Genomic DNA, 21217 nt, shown 5'->3' on the forward strand with positions numbered 1-21217 from the left:
ATTGTGAGGATTGTAGGTACTTTTGTTACTGACAACCCAACCATTGTTGTGTTCGTGTTTAACTGCTTGTCATTCTGATAATTAAAGCAGAAATGTCTATCCAAAATTTTTTGTTCCAGTTTGAAGCTGCTTTGTAGCTACACTAGTGGGGAGGCACAACAGAAACAATACCAAGCTTAACTGCAATGATTTTCTTATTTTTAGACAAATAAGTGTGTGTCCAAGGAGGGGGGGGGAAAAAAAAAGAGGGAAAAAATTTACAGTCTTGTCAGTATTAGTGTCACAGTCAGTGTCAGTATTATAATTTTATCCTGAAGGGAAAAAAAAAAAACCTGAGAGGCACCATGAAGTCAGCTGAGATGTAGAGGGCAAGGAGAAACTAATATCTATTACAATCTACACCCCTAGGTTATCTGGAGGTTTTAATCTCTCACGTAGGTATACTCATAGTTTGCTATGTTTGAGTAGGAGCCAGAAGTACTCCTCTGAGATTGGGGGTGTAGCAAGAACAGCTTAGCAGCCTTGATTAGAACGTGACTTGATGGTGCTATTGCAATGGATTGGTATATAGTAAAGAAAAGGACGTTTTGCTTCAGTGAAATGTAATGCTGTTTTTATTATACAGGTGCCTTTCTCCTTTGAACTAGACTGAGATCACCAGAATGAGTTTGCGTGATTAGGTCCTAAAGTGACACAATCTTTAGTTGCTTTCTAGGTTGGACTGTAACCCCTCAGTTCCAAACAGCTCTTATTTCTGCAAAATGGAAAATTTTATAAATGGGTGCCAAATGTGATTCTTTTTTTCCTGTTTCTTTTTAATTTTATTCCAGTTTTGTTAAAATTAATCATGACACAAAGGACACTCATCTAATGTTGTGGCAGCCATCAAATGAGAAAATGGGTGCACAACATGACAAAGCTGAAGCAGCCTCTGTTTCTCCTACTTTTACCATTTAATTACTGTATGGCTTTAAACTTCAACAACCAGCTGTGGGTAGTCCTCAGAAATGGGGAGAGAAGGGGGAGAATGCCACTAGGTCTTGGGTATATTGTTAGCGTGAAGAAAAAAGAAAAGAAACATGTCGGTACCTGATGTTAAATAGTTGTTAGTGACTGCACTTACTATGATTATTACATTACTCTTCAGGTATGAAGCTCTGTTTCCACTGGTGTTGTCTGGTGTGATGTTTGTGTGGATAAATATGGAGCAAGAGGCACTGCAGCACTATGGTCTTTCACTCAAACCAAAGGTAACAGCTCCAGATAGCTATATCAGGCTAATTATCAGCTTTATCTTTTTTTTTTTCCTTGACAATATAATAAATATTCTGAGTGGTTTTCATGGAGCAACACTTTGCATTTCTTTAAGTTTGGGAAGCCGGTATCAGCTGTTTTACGAAATAGGAATGTGACTTTGTAAGAGAGATTTATAATTTATGTTATTGAAGATAATCCACATCAGAGCCATTTCTAGGAATGCAGGAAATCAGTTTGACTTAGTGGTATGTTCTGTAGGCTACAAAGCTCTGTTTGTCAAGTGTAGTGCTAATTCAGCATAAGGTACAGTAACTCTTTAGAGTAAGGGCAATGTCACTGTACTTTTTTTATTCTGATAGCAGAGTCACGAGTGAGAGGCTGAAAAGAAAAAATTCAATTTCTCAAATGATCCATAGGAAATACCAGAAATCTTAGTTTGACTTTGTCCTTCCACTCTTTCTTCAAGGATGGAGTTTTCTTTCTGATTAGACAGACAAGGAGCTGACTAACTGACTAAGGACTTCCAAGACTAACTTGGAACTAGCACCTTCTTGGATTTGCCTAGAGAGAGAGTTTTGTAATCAATGCAACTTCTTTCCTCTTAAAGTTTAGTATATTGTCAGCAATTTTCAAAGCCCATGCTGCTTGCACTGCTACTTAGCTTTTAGATTAGTCAGGTCAAGGGTTTAACAAACTAGCTATGCCATTGATTCGGTTAGATCCGAAGTGCCAGTTGCAGAGTCGTCTGAGTGCTTGGAGCCAGGCAGGTGTGCAGCACAGCTCTCCTCTGCTTCTCCCAAATGTGCTGTCCTTGGTGCAGGTCACAGAGAACCTGGGTACAGATGCATAGGAATGGCCAGAATCACTTGTAAGAGAAGTGGCAGTACACATCTGTCCTTCCTTTTGCAGCTCATAATAATTAGGGGGAGGTGCCGGGAGGTGAAATCTGAGCCAAGGCAGTCACCAGAGCGGACTTGACACATACTGTGGTTTTGTGGTTCTCCTGCAAGGCAGACAGTTTTAAAACTTGAGAGAGAACAAGCTTTACTAATTCAAGGCTGAAAATCAGAAATGAAAACAGGAATTGCTTTTTATTTATGCTACATATAGCTATAGCTCTTGTGTGAGCATGTTTTGTAACATCTTAAGTGATAGAGAAGGAATCTGAATGTAAAAATGTACACTTAGTGTGAGGCCATGATTGCAACCGGATATTACTAGCACAGCAGAGTCATCTATGGGACGTTCTTTCTCTTCCACTTCAGAACCCGCTCTACCTTTTGTATCTTGTAACAAGGCATCTGTGATGCTTGTTTGTCTGATGGTGGTCTGATGTTCTGTTTGTTTTAAAATAAAATTCTATTAAAGCAGTATTAAAATGATGAACACTTTATTAATCAAATGCAAATGAAAAGAACATAGGTAAGCTGTAATTAAGTTTTCTGTTGTCACTCCCTGTATGTCACTTGACTTTTGGTTTCAAGGGAAAGGAACAATAATGCTTACCCCTGCTTCTCATTTTTAGGTTAGAAAAATCATGTCTAGAGTGCCTGTTAATATATGCCAGAAAGTAAATCTTGTATTAGAGAATCCAGCTCAGTTCTCTGATGATGTGAGATTATTTTTAATTAAAATGTTGTCAGTGTTGAATGTCTACTACTTGATTTTTTTTTTTTTCTTTTCCCCAGTGAAAATGAGTTCATTGACCTCTTAAACTCCATGAAGACAATTTCTCTTCAGGTCAAGTGATATTGTGCTGAGAACTGAGTGAGGGAGATGAAGAATATTTTAGTATTCTCACTCACAATATAAGTCAGTTGAGGATAATTGCAGTCTCTTATTTCTGTGGGTCTTTATCCACATGCTTGTGAGCAGTAGAAGTGCATATGTGTAGGAGGAATATTTATGATGAAAAAAGACGATGATAAGTCTAAGGCATAGAAGTTCATTTTTAGTGTAGATAACAGTGGAAGCTCCACTGTTCATTTGATCATCTCACTTGTACAATCTTTCTGGCAGATTCATTAAAGTATAATGAAAATACGGGAAAGGTTTGCAGTCCTCATCATAATACTACTCTAATAACAGCTGATAGAGAAGTAGGTTTATTTCTCATTCATTTCAGTAAAAATATGGTGGTTCTATCAAAGTACATCAGTTCATATTCGGTATTGATTTCTTCTGCTGTCTCTCCAGCTTGCTGTTTTCAACTTTGCCTATGCTACTGATATAACTCAGTTTCGACAGCTCCACTTAGATGACGTCCGCAGGTCTTTCTTCTTTGTATCCTTTTGCTGGTTGCTGCGTTCCAGGGAAAAGATGGGTTTGTTTCAAAAGGCACCACAATCAAAATTTGTAGCCTGGTAGCCCCTGGAAACAGAAGCTGGTGAACATGATTTGACTCATGTTGCTCAAAAGACAATGGTCTTGTACATTATGTTTTTTGATAAAGTAGTAAAAAATTCAGTATGAACTGCACTGTTTTGGAATCTGGCTCCTTGGCCACTTTGAAAAGTTTGGTCTGTTATGAACATTACAGTTGAGGTAAACTTTATTCTAAGGAGTCCTGTTTTCAATTTGGTTTTGTTTTATTACATTTTGGCTGGAGGGAACTCATTCAACCATCACAAATCAGTTGGAAAAGGTGATTTATTAAAGTTATTAATAAAGTTATTTAAAGTTATTCTTAAAGTTATTCTCATTTTCTCATTTTTAGAGTATAGCAGTGTGTTAGGAAGAAAATGTTAGGGGGCAGGCATTGGCCATAGCCAGGCAGATGAGATGAGAAGGAAAGTTCCTGCAGACTCTTAGTGAAATGTGTTCCCAGAATCTGGCCTAGAATTATTTATATCACATGTGGTTTCTGCTGGTAGAAATTATATGGGCTTGGGAGGGAAGAGCTGTTTGTTCACTAACATAGCAGTTATTTTGCATTACTGTAACTGAAACTACAGCTGATTTTTTTTTTTTTTTTAATACTGTACAGACTTGATAACATTGTCATTTTTCTCTCCCATTGTGGGACTGCAGTTAAGTGAGGGGTATTTGGCAGCAAGGGTGATGGGTGTGCAAGTGGGAGAGAAATTATGAGCCAGTCTAGAACATACGGGTTTCTAGTGCAGGTGGGTTATCATAGCTGGAGCTGGAGAGGGAGTTGTCTCAATACTGGTTCCTGCAAAAACAGGCTTTGTAGATCATAGAATAACCAAATCTGAGAGGGTGGGTCACAGTCACAGTGTCTATACTGTTGGAATTTGGGACAAGAGAACGCTGTTGGATGATGGGAACCTGCAGCAGAGGAAGTGTGACAGATACTTCAGACACCTCATTAAGAAGGCAGTTCAGCACTAAGGAAGGAGGCAAAACAATTTGCTAGGCATTGAACATTTGTGTTTGCTTTAGACTATACCTGAAAAGCAGCTGAGACATGTTGCAGTAAATTTATTGATTTCATTTGCTATTTTTCTATTTTAACAAAAAGTAAGCTTTTAGTAAAGCTGCTGCTGTCTGTCAGATGCTAAAAATTAGCCAAAACAAAAATCAAACACTCCAATTGTACTTTTTAAAGCTCCAGCATAACAGTACTTTAACACTTGAATGCAGAACTACTTTAATCTCATCTTAATCTAAAATGTTCGAATGTATTTTGTTCAGCTTCTGAAAAAATACACAATTTGCAGGTCTCCTTTGCAGAGACCAGGTATGATACATGCCTGCTCAAAAGATGTTGTGGCTTTTTTAATTTAGATGCTGTTTAATGTTTAGAAATAGTGGTATTGGAAGAGAAACCTTGTCTGCTAGAGCAGTCATATTGCAACTGTGACCCTGTGAGCTGTATATCTTGTCTCAAGGTTCCCGTATAAGGCCCAAAAGTCAACATGTGCTGAGGGACCTTATAGCCTGATCTTCCAGAAGAAGATTCAGATTGCTTACACTTAGCATTTTAATTAAACCTATGTGCTACTGGTATTTTTTTGTTCTATTGCAGAGCCGTTGTTCTTTTAAATCTTAACTGGCAGAACTGCACTATGCTGTTAGACTACTGTGTTACTAAGCTTGAAATGATGTGATACTCTTGGGAAGCATAACTTCTTTAGTTATGCTGACCTAATCCTTCCAAAATATTGCATGCAGAATCCCAGTGATTCTGCTGAACAGTTGGTAGTAAATTGTTTATGCAGAGACTTAAATGATCCAGTGCGGGAGCTGTAACAGGAGTGGAAGGACCAGAGGGAGCTCTGGCAACAGCAGCCATTGTCACTGACTAACCCTCTGCCTGATGCAAAAAAAGCAGTTAAAACACATTTGTCTGCTGAAGAGATGTGAGCTATAATGGGCCCAAATGAGCTCAGGAGGTAAAAGAAAATCTTTCATAGGCTCATACAGCAGCAAGTGTTGTACTTAGGTGAAAAGGGCAGGTTTTATTAAAAAAAAGCAGCCAAACAAAAAACCTTCCAGCTATACAGATACTGCATGAGTTGTGCTTCCTTCCTCAGAGTCAGGAAAAAAAAAAGGGGGAGTCCCATGTTGTAATGGATAGACTCAGCATAACCTTTGGACAACAAACCTATGGGAGGGGTAGCATAGGAACCTCTAGTCTTGTTTCATAGCCAACTACCTCTTCCATGGTCAATTCCTCAATAAAGCCATCTCTTTTGGTGTGCAGTACACATGCATATGTCATTACTTTCTGCAAAACCATGTGTGTTTGAATGCACAGCTGGGATTGTGGTCCAGGGATGTTCCTATTGTACTAGGTAGGGGCCCAGAAAAAATAAGCTGCAGCTTTCTGGCAGGGGCCTCAAGACAAACTCTAAAATCTTATCCAGGCAGTCCCTGTCTTTTAAAATTGACATAGTCATGTGTGAAATCTTGGGTAGACAATACTTTGGATTTCCTAATGCAGTGTAAAGCTGTAATAGTGGGTCAGCTTCTTGTAGTTTCATGATAGGATTTTGAAAGTAAATTGGAATGAAGGGGGAAAAATGCTGGTTTTGATTTACTGCAGCCATTTCTGTGGGGTATTTTCCTTAAATACATCTAGGTTTTCTTCATAGTGACAGCCTTTTTTGGCACTGGAAACATAGCTTCTGTTAACAGGTAAATTTTATTCATTGGTTTGAGACACAGGATACAAAAAATTCTTCCTGCAGTTGGCATACTAAATATAAATTTGGTTAGCAAAATCAGGGCAGCAGAATTAAAGCAGTAGTCAGTGGAATAATGATAACAATTTATTTCATTTCTGCTCTCTAACATGTTCTTTAAGAGCCTGAGCTTGTTGGTTACGAGGTCGTCTCAATTTCCATTAGAAGTTATTGGCAGTGTGAGCAGAGAGCGCTCAGCTGCTCCCCAACAGCATGGCACCTCGAAAGACATGAGCAGAATAAAATTGCAGAGAAAGAAAAGTGAGGTAGGCTGTCCTTGCTAATTTAATATTTGAGCAAGAGAAGAGAAAGTTGGAAGCCTTGTTTAAAAATGTATATACGCACAGTGTGTTACAGGAGTAGCTAAATGTTCTGTTTTTTTAATGGAAAATGCCATTTCAAGGATATGTTGTAATGTCTTTTTCATGTTTCTCTAGTTTTGATCCTGCTTCTGTCTATTGTTTCTTGACTGTGTTCAGTCCCTTCATGATGGGAGGCTTGCTGGTGCTAAAGGTTAGTAATCTCACCTTAGTGAAATTTTCTCAAAGAACTGTTTAATAAATAACATATCATGTACACAGTTGTTACTTTGCAATTTCCAAAAACATATATATGTATTTGAGATTCATTAGCCTTCTTAACCATGTGTGAAGCTTTCAGCCTTTGTAGTGTTTCTAGAGGTGGATCCTTCTGTTTCCCAAAAGAGAGAAACTAAAGTGCATGGAAGTATAATTTAACTGCATTAGATTGGTTTATTGTATTAAAATGGAAATTTTAAATGTTGAAAAGACTTAAACTGTTTAAAAAAACTGTAAGCTTTCCCTATAGTATAATATCTACAGAAACATTGAGGATATATATATTTTATTAGCTCTGTCTACATTACATTAAGTACAGGCTTTGAATGTGCTCTACTAATTAGGTTGTCATTTTACAACAAATACTATTTTTTTTATATTTTTTAATAGTCTGTCAAAGATTGGATTGCACTACTTGTTTGCAGGCAAGGTGTGGGAGGTCTTTTCTAATATTTGAGTAAAGGATCTGCCAGAGGAGTAAAGAGGCAAAGAGGAAGCGAGGCATGGAATTTATAGGTTGTTGCTAAAATAAGCAGTATTTCCTGCCTCTGCCTTTCTGCTGCTTCTGTCCCAGAGAAAGTAGACTTAAGTTACAGGTATACTGTGTGTTATACTGCAGGATATAAATCAATAATGCAAACCTTCTCGATGCAACAGAACAGGTTTTAGCAATGCATTTACACTACTAACATAAGGATTACAAGTCAACTTTGGAAAGAGCAAAAGGCGACATTCATTTTTCTAACTTTTTTGTTTTGTTCTTAATTTACTGAACATTTGCTTGACTTGGCTTTGGAGGGGCAGCATGATCCTTGCCTTACTGAATAAATTCTCTATTCAGATTTTTTTGTGGTTGAGATGAGACTGTCCTATTACACTTGGAGCTCTGCAGCCTGTCACATGAGGGATTGGATCTGAATAGTTTTGTCTTCTAGCCTTATTGAAGTATTTATCACTAGTGCTAAAATGGATAAATGAAGTGAGGATCATTAATGTGTTTTAATTATAGTTTTCCATATTGCCTCATGGCTTATTTCACTGCAGTTCAGCTATGACCATCGAAGGCATTTTTTATTAATTTACCAAACCTGCTTCCTGCAAAATGAGTTTCTACCCTTTCTTGCCAATATTTTGTTTTTGTAACATACACATTCTGTCATAATTTCAAAAGCAGGAAAATGTTTCCACAACCTGACAGGTTGTTTTGTAAATATGGCTATAAACCAAAATGTAGCTTGTGTTTTAAACAGGTTGTAATCCCGTTTGTTCTGGTGTCATGTGCTTTTGAAGCTGTTCAAGTCACAACACAACTGTCTTCTAAGAGGTACAGTAAGTGCTGTATTTCTGCATTAGTAAGGGCTTCAAATCTGTTTTGCAAGAATTCAGAATTGTCAAATCTCAATCTAAATTAAAAAAAACAGTAGATCACATTGTTACTTTTATTTGTTATTATGGTTTGGGGTTTTGTTCAGTGGTTTTGCAAGCTCAGGAGTTCTTTTCTTAGTGATAAATGAGTATAAATGGAAGTGTTGGCCCTGTCTGAAACAATCAGATATTTAATATTCTTTGTTGACAATACACAGAAGGAGCACTTTTTCCCCATAATGTAGAAAAATGAGAATTTAAAGTCAGATTTTTTTTTATATTGCATCTCTGCCTATAGTACAATATTTTTAAAATAACCCATTTATAATGTAACCAATTTACAGCTTTGTAGCACTGACCTTGCCACAAATAGCATTTAAAAGAAAAAAGAAAAAAAAAGGCTGTATGCCCTGCCGTTGCAGTTGAATGCTTCCCAGGTGTGTTCAGTATTACATATTTTTGCAGTAGGACTAGATGGCTGCTAGTCTTTTCTCCATCTCTAAAGACTTTTCAGAGAGAGTGTGGGACAGGTGCCCAGCCTTGCAGAGTGCTGTATCCGGACTTGAACTACCCTCACTCTTTTCACTGTCTCAAGATTTTTTTTTTTTTTAAAACTGTAAGCCCTCCCTACCCCTTTCAGCACACCCAGTGCACGTGACTGAATCCTCTGCTCATTGTGTGGGATTACAAATGGTGCTGAGATGGAGGAGGTCCCTGTCATCCATGTGGTTTTGAGTTTGAGTCCCACAACCGTGGGATGTTGTGTGGGGTTGACTGAAGCTGTTGCTGGGCAGTGGCAGGGGGACCACAGTGACACTGTCCTGCATTTTTCTCAGCTGAGCAGGAGGAAGCTGCCCTTGCTCAATGTGATGCCCTCTGCCTTTCTGTTTGTTTTCATCCTGCTTGTGCCCTGCCTGTTGTCTCCTTACACAATGCCACCCAGTACAGACGAGGGACATGGCAGCCGGAAATCTGACTACTTCTTGGAGAGGAAGCACCAAGGCTCACCATCCTTTTTGCCTTCTCTGCCTCAGCTGTGCGTGCAGCATACTGGGCTGTCTCTGGACCCCTAAGGAAGGATATTTGTCCTCCTTACTAAGGCTTATACAAAAGCAGGTCTGGGTTGAGGAATCAGGGTTGCTCAGAAGACAAGCTAGCGATTTACATTTCTAGGGCTCAGGCATCGTAAAGGTCAGCATTTCCTAACTTGTGAACGCTGGCCTTGGCAGCACCAGTGATATTGCAAGCTTTTATGGAATGTGCATCTGAGTGTGTGAGAGGGGAAACAATACCAACTTCTTAAACCAGGGCACATGAGTACGTCTGTGACAGTTTATGAAGCTGCAGTTGTAACTCTGGCTGGTATTTGCGCCAGCTTCGTTTAGCTGTGCTCAGGTACAGTAGCAGTCATGCTGCCACAGCGTCAGCCTGGGAACAAGGCAGAAACCACAAGATGTGCCCAGGATCCCTGGAGAGGTGGTGCTCTGATAGTCAGCGCATCCTGAAGTCTGTGCTGCGCTCCTTATTGCTATTGCTGCCCCTGCTCAATAAATTCAGCCATCATAGGGAACAATCTTGTCTTTGTAGTGTATAAACGTGCCCTGAAATTAGTGTTGTCCTTCTGTTGTGAAAGCGTTCCTGCAGTTCAGAAGGGCAAAAAGTAGATTTTTGTGATTTGGACAAATTGTTCCTAAACTCCGCGTTTGCAGATTAAAGATTTTTTTTTTTTTTCCTTGTTTGTGGGGAATGTTCTGTCAGAGTATGTTCTTGGAGCTTGCCTGTGAAAACAGCCCTCTAGTTGAGTGCCTCCTAGGCACTACAAGATTGCAACATCCTATCTGAGCCATAGGTAAGAGGAGAGAAGCCTTTCAGTGTGTCTGAGATGCAGCTGGTTTGTTGCATCCTTATTTACTCATGAAGCATAGCTGACAGAGGCAATATTAGAAATGTCCTCATCAGGAGGTGTCGGTATGGGTGTCCCCCCAGTACGTGATCGTGCAACGCTACAGCAGGACATTTTGCCAAAAAAAGCCTCGTGGATTTATGATGGTAGTACTGATAAATTAACTGTATTCTAGTTAAAGACTTTGTTAATGGGTCAGCTGTTTGCAACATTGCTTCAGTGTCATTAACTTAGAAACTAGTTTTAACCAGTTACAGTAATTGCTTTCATGTCATGTAGGATTTACATAGTTTAATGAAAAGATTAGGTTAATGGGGGAAAAAATAGCTCCGTGTGCTCCCTTCTGGTTCCTTTTACTGGCCGCAGCCTACTTTCCAGAAGTAACCTGCCGCCTGACAGAGAGGCCCATGGGTTTGGGCGCATGCCACCAAAATCCTGGGCATTCCCAGAGCTGCTTACGGGCACCCAGAGATCTGGAAGGGGGGGCAAGCACCTCCTTTAGCAGCCTTCTACCCAGCAGGGTGGTTGTCAGGACAGGACCGATCGGCTTAGGTATCTGTCTGCCTGTGCCAAACAGCTTTGCTCACTCTTGAGTCCATGCTAAAGCTTCTAAATCAGCTTTATTTGGCCTAACCGGCACGTGAGCTCCCTGCATCAGGAACGGGCAGGTGCTGTTTGTGAGATGCTCTTGTTCTCCAAAAAATGACTTGTGTTAGGTTTTTCTGTTGCAAAATTGAAAATCTATTAATGTCAAATGTCTTTTTCAAGCAGGGTGGGATTACAAATGCCAGATGTCCTAGTCATATATTTTAACTGTTCTCTAATACATTGAAATGTATCTGAGTAATTGAAAGGCAAGTCCAAGAAATCATCTTATTTTAATGTCTTTATGGGAGTTTTAATAAGCTTTGTCATATCTGTGGCCATAAATAAAAGTTGATGGTCTGGTTCATTTTTTTTATTATTTTATTTTTTTCTTCTTCGCAGCCTTTTCCTCATTGTTCTTGTGATTTCAGACATTATGGCTTTGGTAAGTTGTTGCACATTCTCCTCAAATAAGATCAAGAAGCAGAGAGTTCTCCTAATTCCATCTAGAGAGATCTGAATTTGTTTCAGACTTCAAAGTTTTTGTAACTAGGGCAGTGAATTGGATTGAAATCCTAGCATAATTTAGAGATAAAACTCCTCTAATCACTGCTCTTTGAATTCCATGTAATTGATGCTTCTGAAGAAACAATATTCTCATAATAATAAGAGACAAAAATGAAGTAATAAGTTATCATTCTGAGTTTTTTCATGTGCTTTCCAATCAAATTCTTAGGAAGAATTTAAATAAGAATATCAGTTTTAGCGGTGTGCAGGGTTTAGTTAATTTTTCAGGAATTTTGAACCTTTTACTCACCTCACCTGCCCTTGAAAAAGAGAGGAAAAGGAGAAATGTGTTACCCACCAGCTCTGTTAGAGTTGTCAGAATCCAGGAGATCAGCAACATCCAAAAAGACACTTTGTGTCCTTTGTAATAAGCTGTTAGGAAATGCTATCTTCAGAAAGCTTGCGTCCACAAACCAAGCTAACTAAAACAACCCAAAGCTGAAGGATACCCTAACATAATTTTTACAGATTAAAAGTACGTTTTTTGTTGCCCTCTCAAACTGTCTTCAACCCAGCAAGCAGTGCCACTGGGTATCAGAAGGTAAGCAGAAACCTTTTCAAAGCAGTAGGTAGAGCTGTTGTTCTGGCTTCGTACATGCTGTTTTAGTTTCGTCCCTTTGGAGTAAGCATTCCTGACGTGATTTCCATGTACAGTGTGATCTGTGGATCTCACCTGATAGGAAAAACAGTGAGTAGAAAACCAAATAATTACTAATTTGTCTGTAGAGTGAGAAAGGGTGAAGGTATAGTTTTGTGTAGTTTCAAGGAACTACTAGTGACAGATTGTCACTAATCTGATTTCTGATAACTTCCACAGGAAAAGGATTAAAATACCAGTAAACTACACTCATAGCATTTCACTAATAAAGCCAGTCTAACTAAACCAAAAGAAGAGTGCAGGCATGTAGTGGTGTGTAGCAAGCCCCAGTATATCCAGGTCTCGTATCTCACATATTCTCCTTTTTTGATTTAACTATTTTAAAACAATTAGCAAATACGTACTTGGTGTACAAAACAAAATATTGCCAAAGAGGTTTGATATGCAGGAGCTGTGTATATATCAAGAAATGAGAAAGTTGGCAGGAAAAAAAAAAAAGAGAGAGAACTGGTTTGTGGTCTTGAATCAATGTGGCCACCAGCTAGAATTTGGGGGATTCACTAGCAGACAAGTGCTGTCTTCTCCCAACACTCTTCGCATTTTACAGGTGAGGAACTGCCAGAGTTGCCCAAAGAAATCTGTGGCGGAATTCCATGAAAACAATATGCAGCCTTCTCTTTGGCACTAGGTGTTATTTGGGATCCCATTATTTCAAGCAATAAGGTGGCTTGGCTTTCCTTATTGAAAAAGTTCTCTGCTGGTAATCTTCTGTTTCTTGCAAGCCCAGCTTGACAGAACTGAGTCCATCTTTAGCTGTTTGTGTTTGATACCATGTTAAATCTATTTCTGGCTCCCAGACTATTCTTTACTTTGGTCCAAATGAGCATTCCTGGAAAGGTCTTGTCCTTGTTCTACTTGAAGAATTAGAAACTTGCAGTAAACAGCCTGAAAACATGTTTTTTAATTTTGTGTTTCAAATTGTGCAATGTTGATGTACTAATCAAAGTTGTTTTATTTCCTAGCATTTTTTCTTTTTGGTTAAAGATTATGGAAGCTGGCTGGATATTGGAACAAGGTACAGTGTTTTTTTGCCTCCATTGCATTTTTAAAGGCTCATAGGTTAATGCTGTTGCTTATCTACTCAGAACTCTTGTAATTTTTTCCAATTACTCTCCTTAATCAAATGCTTCAGTGACATTCCCCGTACTTAAAATGCATGTGCAGGCATGTATACATGTATATATATCCTAAGCTAAAACTTGTGTCTTAAAGTCTGTGCCAGAGCAACATGGAGTAAGTAATGAATCTAGCATGGCAAGAAATACAGTTAGAAGCATTTGTTTGATTTCTAAAGAACAGTAATTACACAAAAAATATTTTATTTACTGTTTTGCATTTTAATTAGTTGTATTCACTGTTAAAATAACAATTTATCAAAATTCTTAATCGTCTTCAATCTAGTTAAGCCTCCATATACAATTCCCTGTGAATTAGTGAACCTCGTGCAAATATGTTGGTGGCTACCGAGACCCATGCATTTATCTTCCCCCTAGTTGGGAAAGAGTAAATCTGTAGCATTTAAACATAGAAATCACAGCTAAAATGAGAGAATTTGTTTTGCATTATGAGTCGTACTAGCCTCCACCGCATACATCATGGGGTAGGTTTTCAACTGTGCGGTCTTATCTGTGGATAGTCCAGAAGTAACAAATAGAAGGAATACGCATTTCAGATTTACCTTCCCTGAGCTGTGGAAATAGATAATATGCTGTAATAAGCTTACTAGGGAATGTGTTGTTAATAATCCAGCCAATCTGGTCACTTGACACTGTTACTTAAACAGAAGTTGAATAGTGACCCATTGTTAATATTCTGTTTAGTCTACATTTACTCTGTGCTTTGCTGAACCCCAGTGTTCCCTCCAGCGCATGCATGCGTGTATGCACGTGCACACGTATTCTGCCTGTTTTCTTTGGAGGTTCAAATTCCTGCTTGTAGCTACCTTTTGAAGGTTCCTAATGGGAGGAGATACAGTTAGATCAAACAGTGGAAACAATGCTTTGACATCAGACTTCCTTGCTGTGGTCAGTTTTTGGTAAATCAGATGGCCTCATCCTGTAGTTTGAATTCCTATGCAGATTAATAAGGATATTAAAGACCTCAGAAAAGCTCTGTTCCGCTGGGCAAGAAGCTTTCTAATTGGGACTTAGCAAGCAAAAATATAAATTGTCACAAGTACCCAAAAACTTCCTCTCTGATATATGGTCTTCATAGTGTAGAGATTTACAACAGTAATAGATTGCTGGATCCATTTCAGCTGGAAGTTTGCCTTATCCCGAAGAGTTTAGGGGAGCTCATTCTGTACAACCGTAATTCTGCTTCTGAATGTGTGTGTTTTGAGCACTGAAGAAAGCACTGTACAAGTCCTTTCAAAAGAGTAATTTGTGATTAATTTTTAACGTGGTAATGCATGATGCTCAGGTAGCCTTAATTTTGTCATTACTTCACTTTTTGAGTGCTTGACTTTGCCACCCACGTTATTTTATTGTAGTCTCTTTGTATTTGTTTTATATGTATGTGTGTATATGCACATAAGATAAAAATTACTAGGTTGCATAAGAAAAGAGGTGAAGCCATAGGCCTAGAGCTGAAGTGGTCCTTCTTTTACCTAGCATGAGCAATATTTTGGCGCCTGAACCTTCTCCTCTGAGCAGATTTCTCATGTGTGATCCTCAAGCTTGGCAAAACTAGCAGGCAACAGCACAAGATTTTGTTTGTTTGTTTGTTGGGTTTTTTTGTTTATTCCTGAAAGGGAAGATGAGCTTCATGGGGTTTTGGGCAATTCCCAAAACCAGTGGGAGAGAGATACTGACATGGTTATTTCCTGTCCTCCTGTTACAACTGCAGTGACAGTTCTGTGGCATTTCCATTGAAGTGTTGTCTGTTGTTGCTTTGGCAGCAAGGTCTGAAAATATACCATCTCAGCTGACATTTTAGGTGTTGCCAAAACTTTCCCGAGAAGGCTAAGTCAATTAAGGAAATGATAATTCTTTTTTTTCCAGCTGTTTGTATCTTAACAAAACCTGTGTAGGATTTCATGGAACAAAGAATAGGAGCACGCTTAGGGACAGCTGCTCTCACTCCCTGCACCACCACCCCCCCCCCCCCTTTTTTTTTTTGTGGCACTGATAGGAAGTGTGTGTGTGTGCAATTATCGGGGTTAATTTTATATTACTGGTTACCACATCATTGAAATCACAGGTGGAAAAAACAGCAATTTAATTGCCCAGTGAAGATTCATTCCTCTACAGTTTGTCAGAGTCCAGTGGCATATGTGCTACATTTACAAAGCTTCTGATGTGTATTTCTGTAGTCATTCTTCTTTGTGGTGATAGCTTTCTATGGATTTTCTAATTACCACACTTCAAAACTTCTGTATGTCCTCTCCCTTACTAAGAATGTGTAAGTTCAGTAGGAAACCCTCATTAGGCAATACTTGGGGTTTTCAGTACCAGTGCTCAGAAGTTTCATGTGTAAAAGCTGGTTTTTAAATCCCTTGTGATAAAAAGATGACTTCCACTGTTTTTTATGGTGATGTTTTGTTTCCTAGTGGATCTCTCTCATTGTTTGGAAGTAGGGTTCGTTTACTGAACTGACATGTTTTCTTTTTTTTTTAATTTCACCCCTAACTCCTGGCTTTTACATCTCATTCTACCATGCCTCAACAACATTACATGTCATTTTACCGTGCCTCATATCTGCCTTAACAATGTGATGTCTTTATTATCCTGGTTGAATTCACCATGCCACTTAAGTATTGTCTTTGAATGTAAAGACATTTCTACTTTTCCCACTCTTCCAGATCATAAATGAAATGCTGAGCAACAACAGATCCAACACACAGTCCTGTATTACCACATTCAGGAAATTATCAACGCACCATTGATTCCCTCCACTCAGTAAATGATCAATTACCATATATATTTATGGCATCTTAGAAAGTTTTCAAGCCCCTTTGCTTAATGGTTGTGCCAAAATCAATGTGAACTTGTTTTTCAGAGTGTGCTTTTTGTTGTTTTGATAAAATAATGGGATAATAATCTTGCAGTGAATACAGAACTCATAGCAGTGGCTTACACAAGCTTCTGAGGTCTGCTAACCTTACGCTCTATGCATATATCTTGAGGTCATCCTAAATTGCATCATATGCCCTAGAAGAACATACCATTACATTTCATAAATATAATAATGCAGTTTTCCTAGTATCAGTGTGTAGTACGTGATCATGAGAAGTTTGTTCCAACAGATTCTTTTATTTTTTGAATAATGGACAAATGGAATAGCTAGCTTTTTGGCTTCTTTGTCACTAAAATACCTTTTAAAACATAGAGAAATTATGTTTATCTAGCTTTATCTATAGATCTCTACAGATAGAGAGCTACAGCCTTAAAGCCTACTATATCTATACAGTATGTGCAATTTGTAAATAGCTGTATATTCAGATAGTCAAGATAAACCCTGAAGATTCTTTATACGACAGTATTATATAATTTTATAGAGACACATACTGTACTACTCCCTCCCTCTTTTTATAGCAGTTGCTGGAAGATGAAGAGAAAGATACAATCTTAACTTTTCTGCAGTTTGAAAGGTCAGGGGACATAGATAAAGCACAGGAAACTGCTTTTTAGGTTTTAGGCTAACAGAATCAGTTTCAGGTTTGGGATGCTGGGGCTTCTAGGACTGACTATTAAAACAAAGGTCTTGTAACTAGGAGGAAAACAGTGTTTACCAACAATTTCTAAAACAGGAGCTAGGAGTGATGTGCCGAGTGATTTGTTTTGTGTGAAACAGAGGAGAGAGGGTGTGGGATCCGGGCTGGAAATGCAGTAGACTTAAAATTCCAAATCTAAATCTGGGGTCTCAGTGTGTGCTTGGGAACAATCCCACAGTTCAAAGTAGCATGTTGTGTAGAAATAAGGCCCTCAGACTCTTCTGGAAAGTGCTCTTCCAAGTCCTTGCACGAGTTGTTTTTGTTTTACTTGTTTTATTTCTAGTTTTTTAATTGCTATGGTAACTTACTCCATCTTCCTGTCTTCCCAGCTTCTAATCAGGTATGCCATCTTAGGAGTTAGCCTGTCCTGGGAGAAAGCCACATTGTGGAGCAAGATGTGCTTGCTCTCCCGCCGCGCCCCCCCCCCTCCCCCCCTCCCTTCTTTTTTACTGATGTTTGATTCTTCTAGTCTTTGATTAGTACTTCTCACCAATGTACACTGTCGCAAAGCCAGGAGATGGTAGTACCTCATATGTTCTCCTTTTGGTTCCTTGCCACTGAAATAGGTGTCTTCCTCCCTGATACATAATTTTCCTAGCACTAGCTTTGCGGTTTGACCTTGATCCATACAAAGGGTACTCACCTTTCTGTTGAACAGTGCTGCCTTACCTTAGATCATCCGTGATCCCTACACCAGCTACCTTTCTCTACCATTACCGGTCCCTGCCCATCTCATCCTTTATAAGCATTGCCCCACTATGCTATTCTCTTGTACCTGTTTAATGTCTCTTCTTCCTCCACATGGATCTAACTTGCCTGGAGCCTAGAATCTTGCTCCTTTCTCTTATTAGCTCAGGTTTGACTTCTGATGGAGGAAGCTTGTTTTGAGAATTACCCACTTCACTGTAACTACAGATCCAGCCAAGGGTGCAGTTCTGGGTTGAATAGGGATTAAGACTTTGCCACTGCTGTTGTGGCATATACCTGTAAGAGTCTTGCTTTTTTTGTTTAATTACAGCATTACCCCAGCCTCAGAACTAATTTACCAAGCAGAGCTGCCTGCAGGCACTGCAGTACCAGTTGCTGATAGCCCCAGAGATGCTGGCTGTTTGTAATTATGTGACAAGTAGACTGAAATTGTTTTTAATTGTGCTCTGTGGCATAATACATGTATATATTTCTTTACTCTGAACATCTGATATTTTAATAAAGGAGTATAACCATTCAGCCTTCTACAGTATAGCAAGGGAGAAGCATGTGCAGCACTCTCTTTTTTACAAATGTATGGAGGACCTAAAAGTCCCTCGACTGACAGGTAGCTAAGCAGAGTTTGTGGGGAATTTTTTCCTTTGACAAAGCCCCTCTCTATGCCCACCAAAATCATTGATTAGCACCCGCATCTGGAAAAGCTCCTTTTGGGGCGGACAGGAACTCAGATGCCTTTATAAGGACCATGCTGATGGCAGCAAGTCTCCAATCCTCTGGTGACTGTCTCAGCGTGTCTGTAGGGATAAAGGCAGGGTCTTCATTTGGCTTCTGATTTTTCAGATTTCTCATTCAAGCTTTCTTTGAAAGCTAGAAGGAAAATGGTGTTACTACTTACACGAAAAACTACAATTCTGTTGCCACGTGAGAAGGAAACTTGAGGTGTTACTAGTAATGCATGAGACATTGAGCCATCCAGCTATTTACCAGGGTGACGGTTCCCTTAAGAGCCACGCAAACTTCTGTACCTGTGGTGCTTGTACAGTCCTCAAGAGCACGTCGTGCCATGAAGATAAATGCAAGGAGGGTTTGACTTTCAGTTGGCAACATGTCCTTTCCCCATGGAGAACTGAAACTGAGCCTGTAACACATCCAGGTGAACTTCCAAGGGCAGCTCTTGAGGGAGTTGTGTTATCTTTGTTATTGTAAATGTGCTGTGAACTACGAAGTCTGAAGTGCACTGACCAGGTGAAAGTATGCTTTGTGCCGACTTCGTGCTCTCGCTGTGTGATCTGACACATTCCCCACAGAAACGGAGCAGCAGTATGGTTCTCGTAGGCGTGCTGTTTTGTTTAGCTAAAGCTGGAGGGGGGAGATGCTTAGAGGAAGGGCATGTAGGAAAGATGGCTCCTGTCTGATATTTTAAACCTGGAGCTGTTCACATTAGTGAATATTTTCAGGTGTGCTGTGTACAGGTGGGAGTTTACAGAGATGCAAGCTGCAGGCTGTTGGAGTGGATTATGTTTTTTTGAGGTCTGAGCCCATTTGTGCTGGGGGATTTTTGCAATTGATTTCTTAAAACTATGTATTTTGAGCAAGGTATTTGTAAGAAGGTTTAGTCAGGCTCAACAGAAACAGAAAAATCTTGTAGTACCAGTCAAGTCCCTTTCAGTGTTCCTCATCCACTTTGGTCAGACCCCAACTCCTTTGGTTGCTGGTTTCCTGGCTGTAGAAGAGCTCCCACTCATTCGTGAACTTTTTGGATTACTTTTATTCTCTCACACTGGTTAGCAGCCCAGCTTTGTTAAGAGCTGGTGCTTCTCCACTTCACAGAGCTAAATTGCGCTAGGCTAGCGCCAGGGTTGTCACAGTCTTGGGGTCGTGAGGATTGATAGCATCGGCATTATGAGCTTTATTGCTCTTCCGTGGCTAAACTCTCAAACTGAATGAGTCCTCTGGCAGAAATTCCAGGTCGTTAAACTGGCAAGTGTTCCTTGCAGTCCTTTTTTGTGACTAAACTCAGACTTCATTGAGTCTGAAGTTACCCTACTCATCCTGAAGAGCCATCTGCTTTGAAATAGTGGAGATGGGCGCATCAGGAGGTATGGGTACCTCTCATGTCAGAATGCCAGTATCTTCAGTAGTCCCAGGAAAAAACCAAACAGCTGCACTGGGTGCATGATGGACACAGGTGCAGCAGTGTTTCATCTGCAACTCCAGCCTGAAATGTCACTGGCTTTGGAAAAATTCTAATTTCTTAATGGCTTGTGGTTTACATTAACAGCAGCTTGATTCAGACATTGAACACAGGATGCTGAATATTCTCAGTCAAATCTCAGTCTGACCCTAAATAGCCCATCTGTAACACTAGTGAACATCAGGTACCAGACTGAGCAAGTGGAGAACAAGCTCGCTGCTTGTTACCTTTTTAATCGTTAGTGACTGAAGGACTTCCTAACCCAGAAGCTGCATCTTCATATTGTGTTTATTAGCCACTCTTGAACTCATTTGTTTAATCTCTTTGAAACCATGTGTTACCACACAGAGAATTCTGCGATTTTTAGAAATGTTGAGTAAAAAAGTAGTGTGTTTTTTTTCTTAAAGCTGCTTGTCACTGGAATAGTGTTTTCTCTAGAAAATTGCGCTTCAGCTGACATAAATAGATATCTGAGTTGTCTTACTACCAAGGAATGTCTACCTAATGGCAAGTTCTCCCTAGATTCTTCGTTATCTGTTCACAGCAAACAGAAGTTTTGCAATGTTTTCAGTCACATACGTTGAATTACCCACCTGAATGAAAAATACGCCCAGTACCTCTTATTCACTTGGTATACGCTCAGTTGTGTTTTCTGTTGTCCTCACTGTTTTATTTTGTCACAGACTTTGTTTTTTACATGATAGTGCTGCCATAATAGTTGTATTCCAGGAACAGCATATATAAAATAACATACTAGGCTAATAATTAGGCCTTGTTAAAAAGAAAAAAAAAAAAAAAAATAGAGGGTTGTTTATGTCAGGATTTTTTTTACTCTGCAAATTTGCATTTTTCTCTTACTTCTTTTATCTGTCTCCTCCTTGCAGCATTAGCCACTATGTGCTGGTGATGTCGTTGACTATATTTATGATGGTGATGAATGGACTGGCCCAGCTGCTAACTACAAAGAGACTTGAACTTCCCAGAAGGACTAAGCACCATTCCATGTGATAAAGCGATAAATCTTCCTGCCTTGTTCACATCCTCAGGCTTCCTCTGAACCAACCTCCACCTCTGGAATGTAAATATAAGTTAATGGACTAGAGTGCCAAAATCCCATCCAGGGACCAGGGCACTCTGCTAATACGGGTTAAATGCTGTCCCGTGACTGAAATTTGCATTTGGAGATCACCATTTAGACATCAGTGGGCCTAAAAAAGCCTCAGCTTTATTCTCCAAGTGTACATATTTCTTGAAAATAAAAACAGCAACAAAGTCGTTTTTAAAAGAAATAAGCAATCATCTGTTGAGGGTTTTTTTTGGATGTTATTACTTGTCTGCCAGCTGTTTGTCTTTCATGCTCACTCTCGTTAGGGGTCTGCATCATCTGCTTGATGTCATGTCTCGCATAAGCATCTCACAGACTAAAGCATAAATGAAATCAGTCTGGGCAGGTCACTGATTTGTATGTTGCCAGTGTGGCATACGCATTTGAATATCTCTGAAACTGGCTATGCTTTTTGCAAGCTGTGTCAATGTGCATG

At 39.4% G+C, this 21217-nt stretch overlaps 1 protein-coding gene across 4 annotated transcripts in view; it reads left to right on the forward strand.

Annotated features, from left to right (window-relative positions):
• Nucleotides 1-20930, forward strand: part of PIGN (phosphatidylinositol glycan anchor biosynthesis class N) — a 110197-nt gene extending 89267 nt beyond the window's left edge. For 2 of the 4 annotated variants that reach the window (XM_075728168.1, XM_075728164.1), the window contains 8 exons: nt 1148-1250; nt 3454-3540; nt 6302-6357; nt 6842-6917; nt 8233-8306; nt 11238-11280; nt 13023-13075; nt 20561-20930. In XM_075728168.1, coding sequence (XP_075584283.1) covers nt 1148-1250; nt 3454-3540; nt 6302-6357; nt 6842-6917; nt 8233-8306; nt 11238-11280; nt 13023-13075; nt 20561-20684 — 616 coding nt within the window. In that variant the 3' untranslated portion in view covers nt 20685-20930. Of the gene's footprint in view, nt 1-1147; nt 1251-2945; nt 2984-3453; nt 3541-6301; nt 6358-6841; nt 6918-8232; nt 8307-11237; nt 11281-13022; nt 13076-20560 lie in introns of those variants that run through there. The other 2 variants (XM_075728165.1, XM_075728167.1) reach the window with 2 other exon arrangements.
• The last annotated feature ends 287 nt before the right edge of the window (nt 20931-21217 follow it).

This window comes from Pelecanus crispus, chromosome 2, assembly GCF_030463565.1.
Source record: "Pelecanus crispus isolate bPelCri1 chromosome 2, bPelCri1.pri, whole genome shotgun sequence".
In the NCBI taxonomy this organism is placed as follows: Eukaryota; Metazoa; Chordata; class Aves; order Pelecaniformes; family Pelecanidae; genus Pelecanus; species Pelecanus crispus.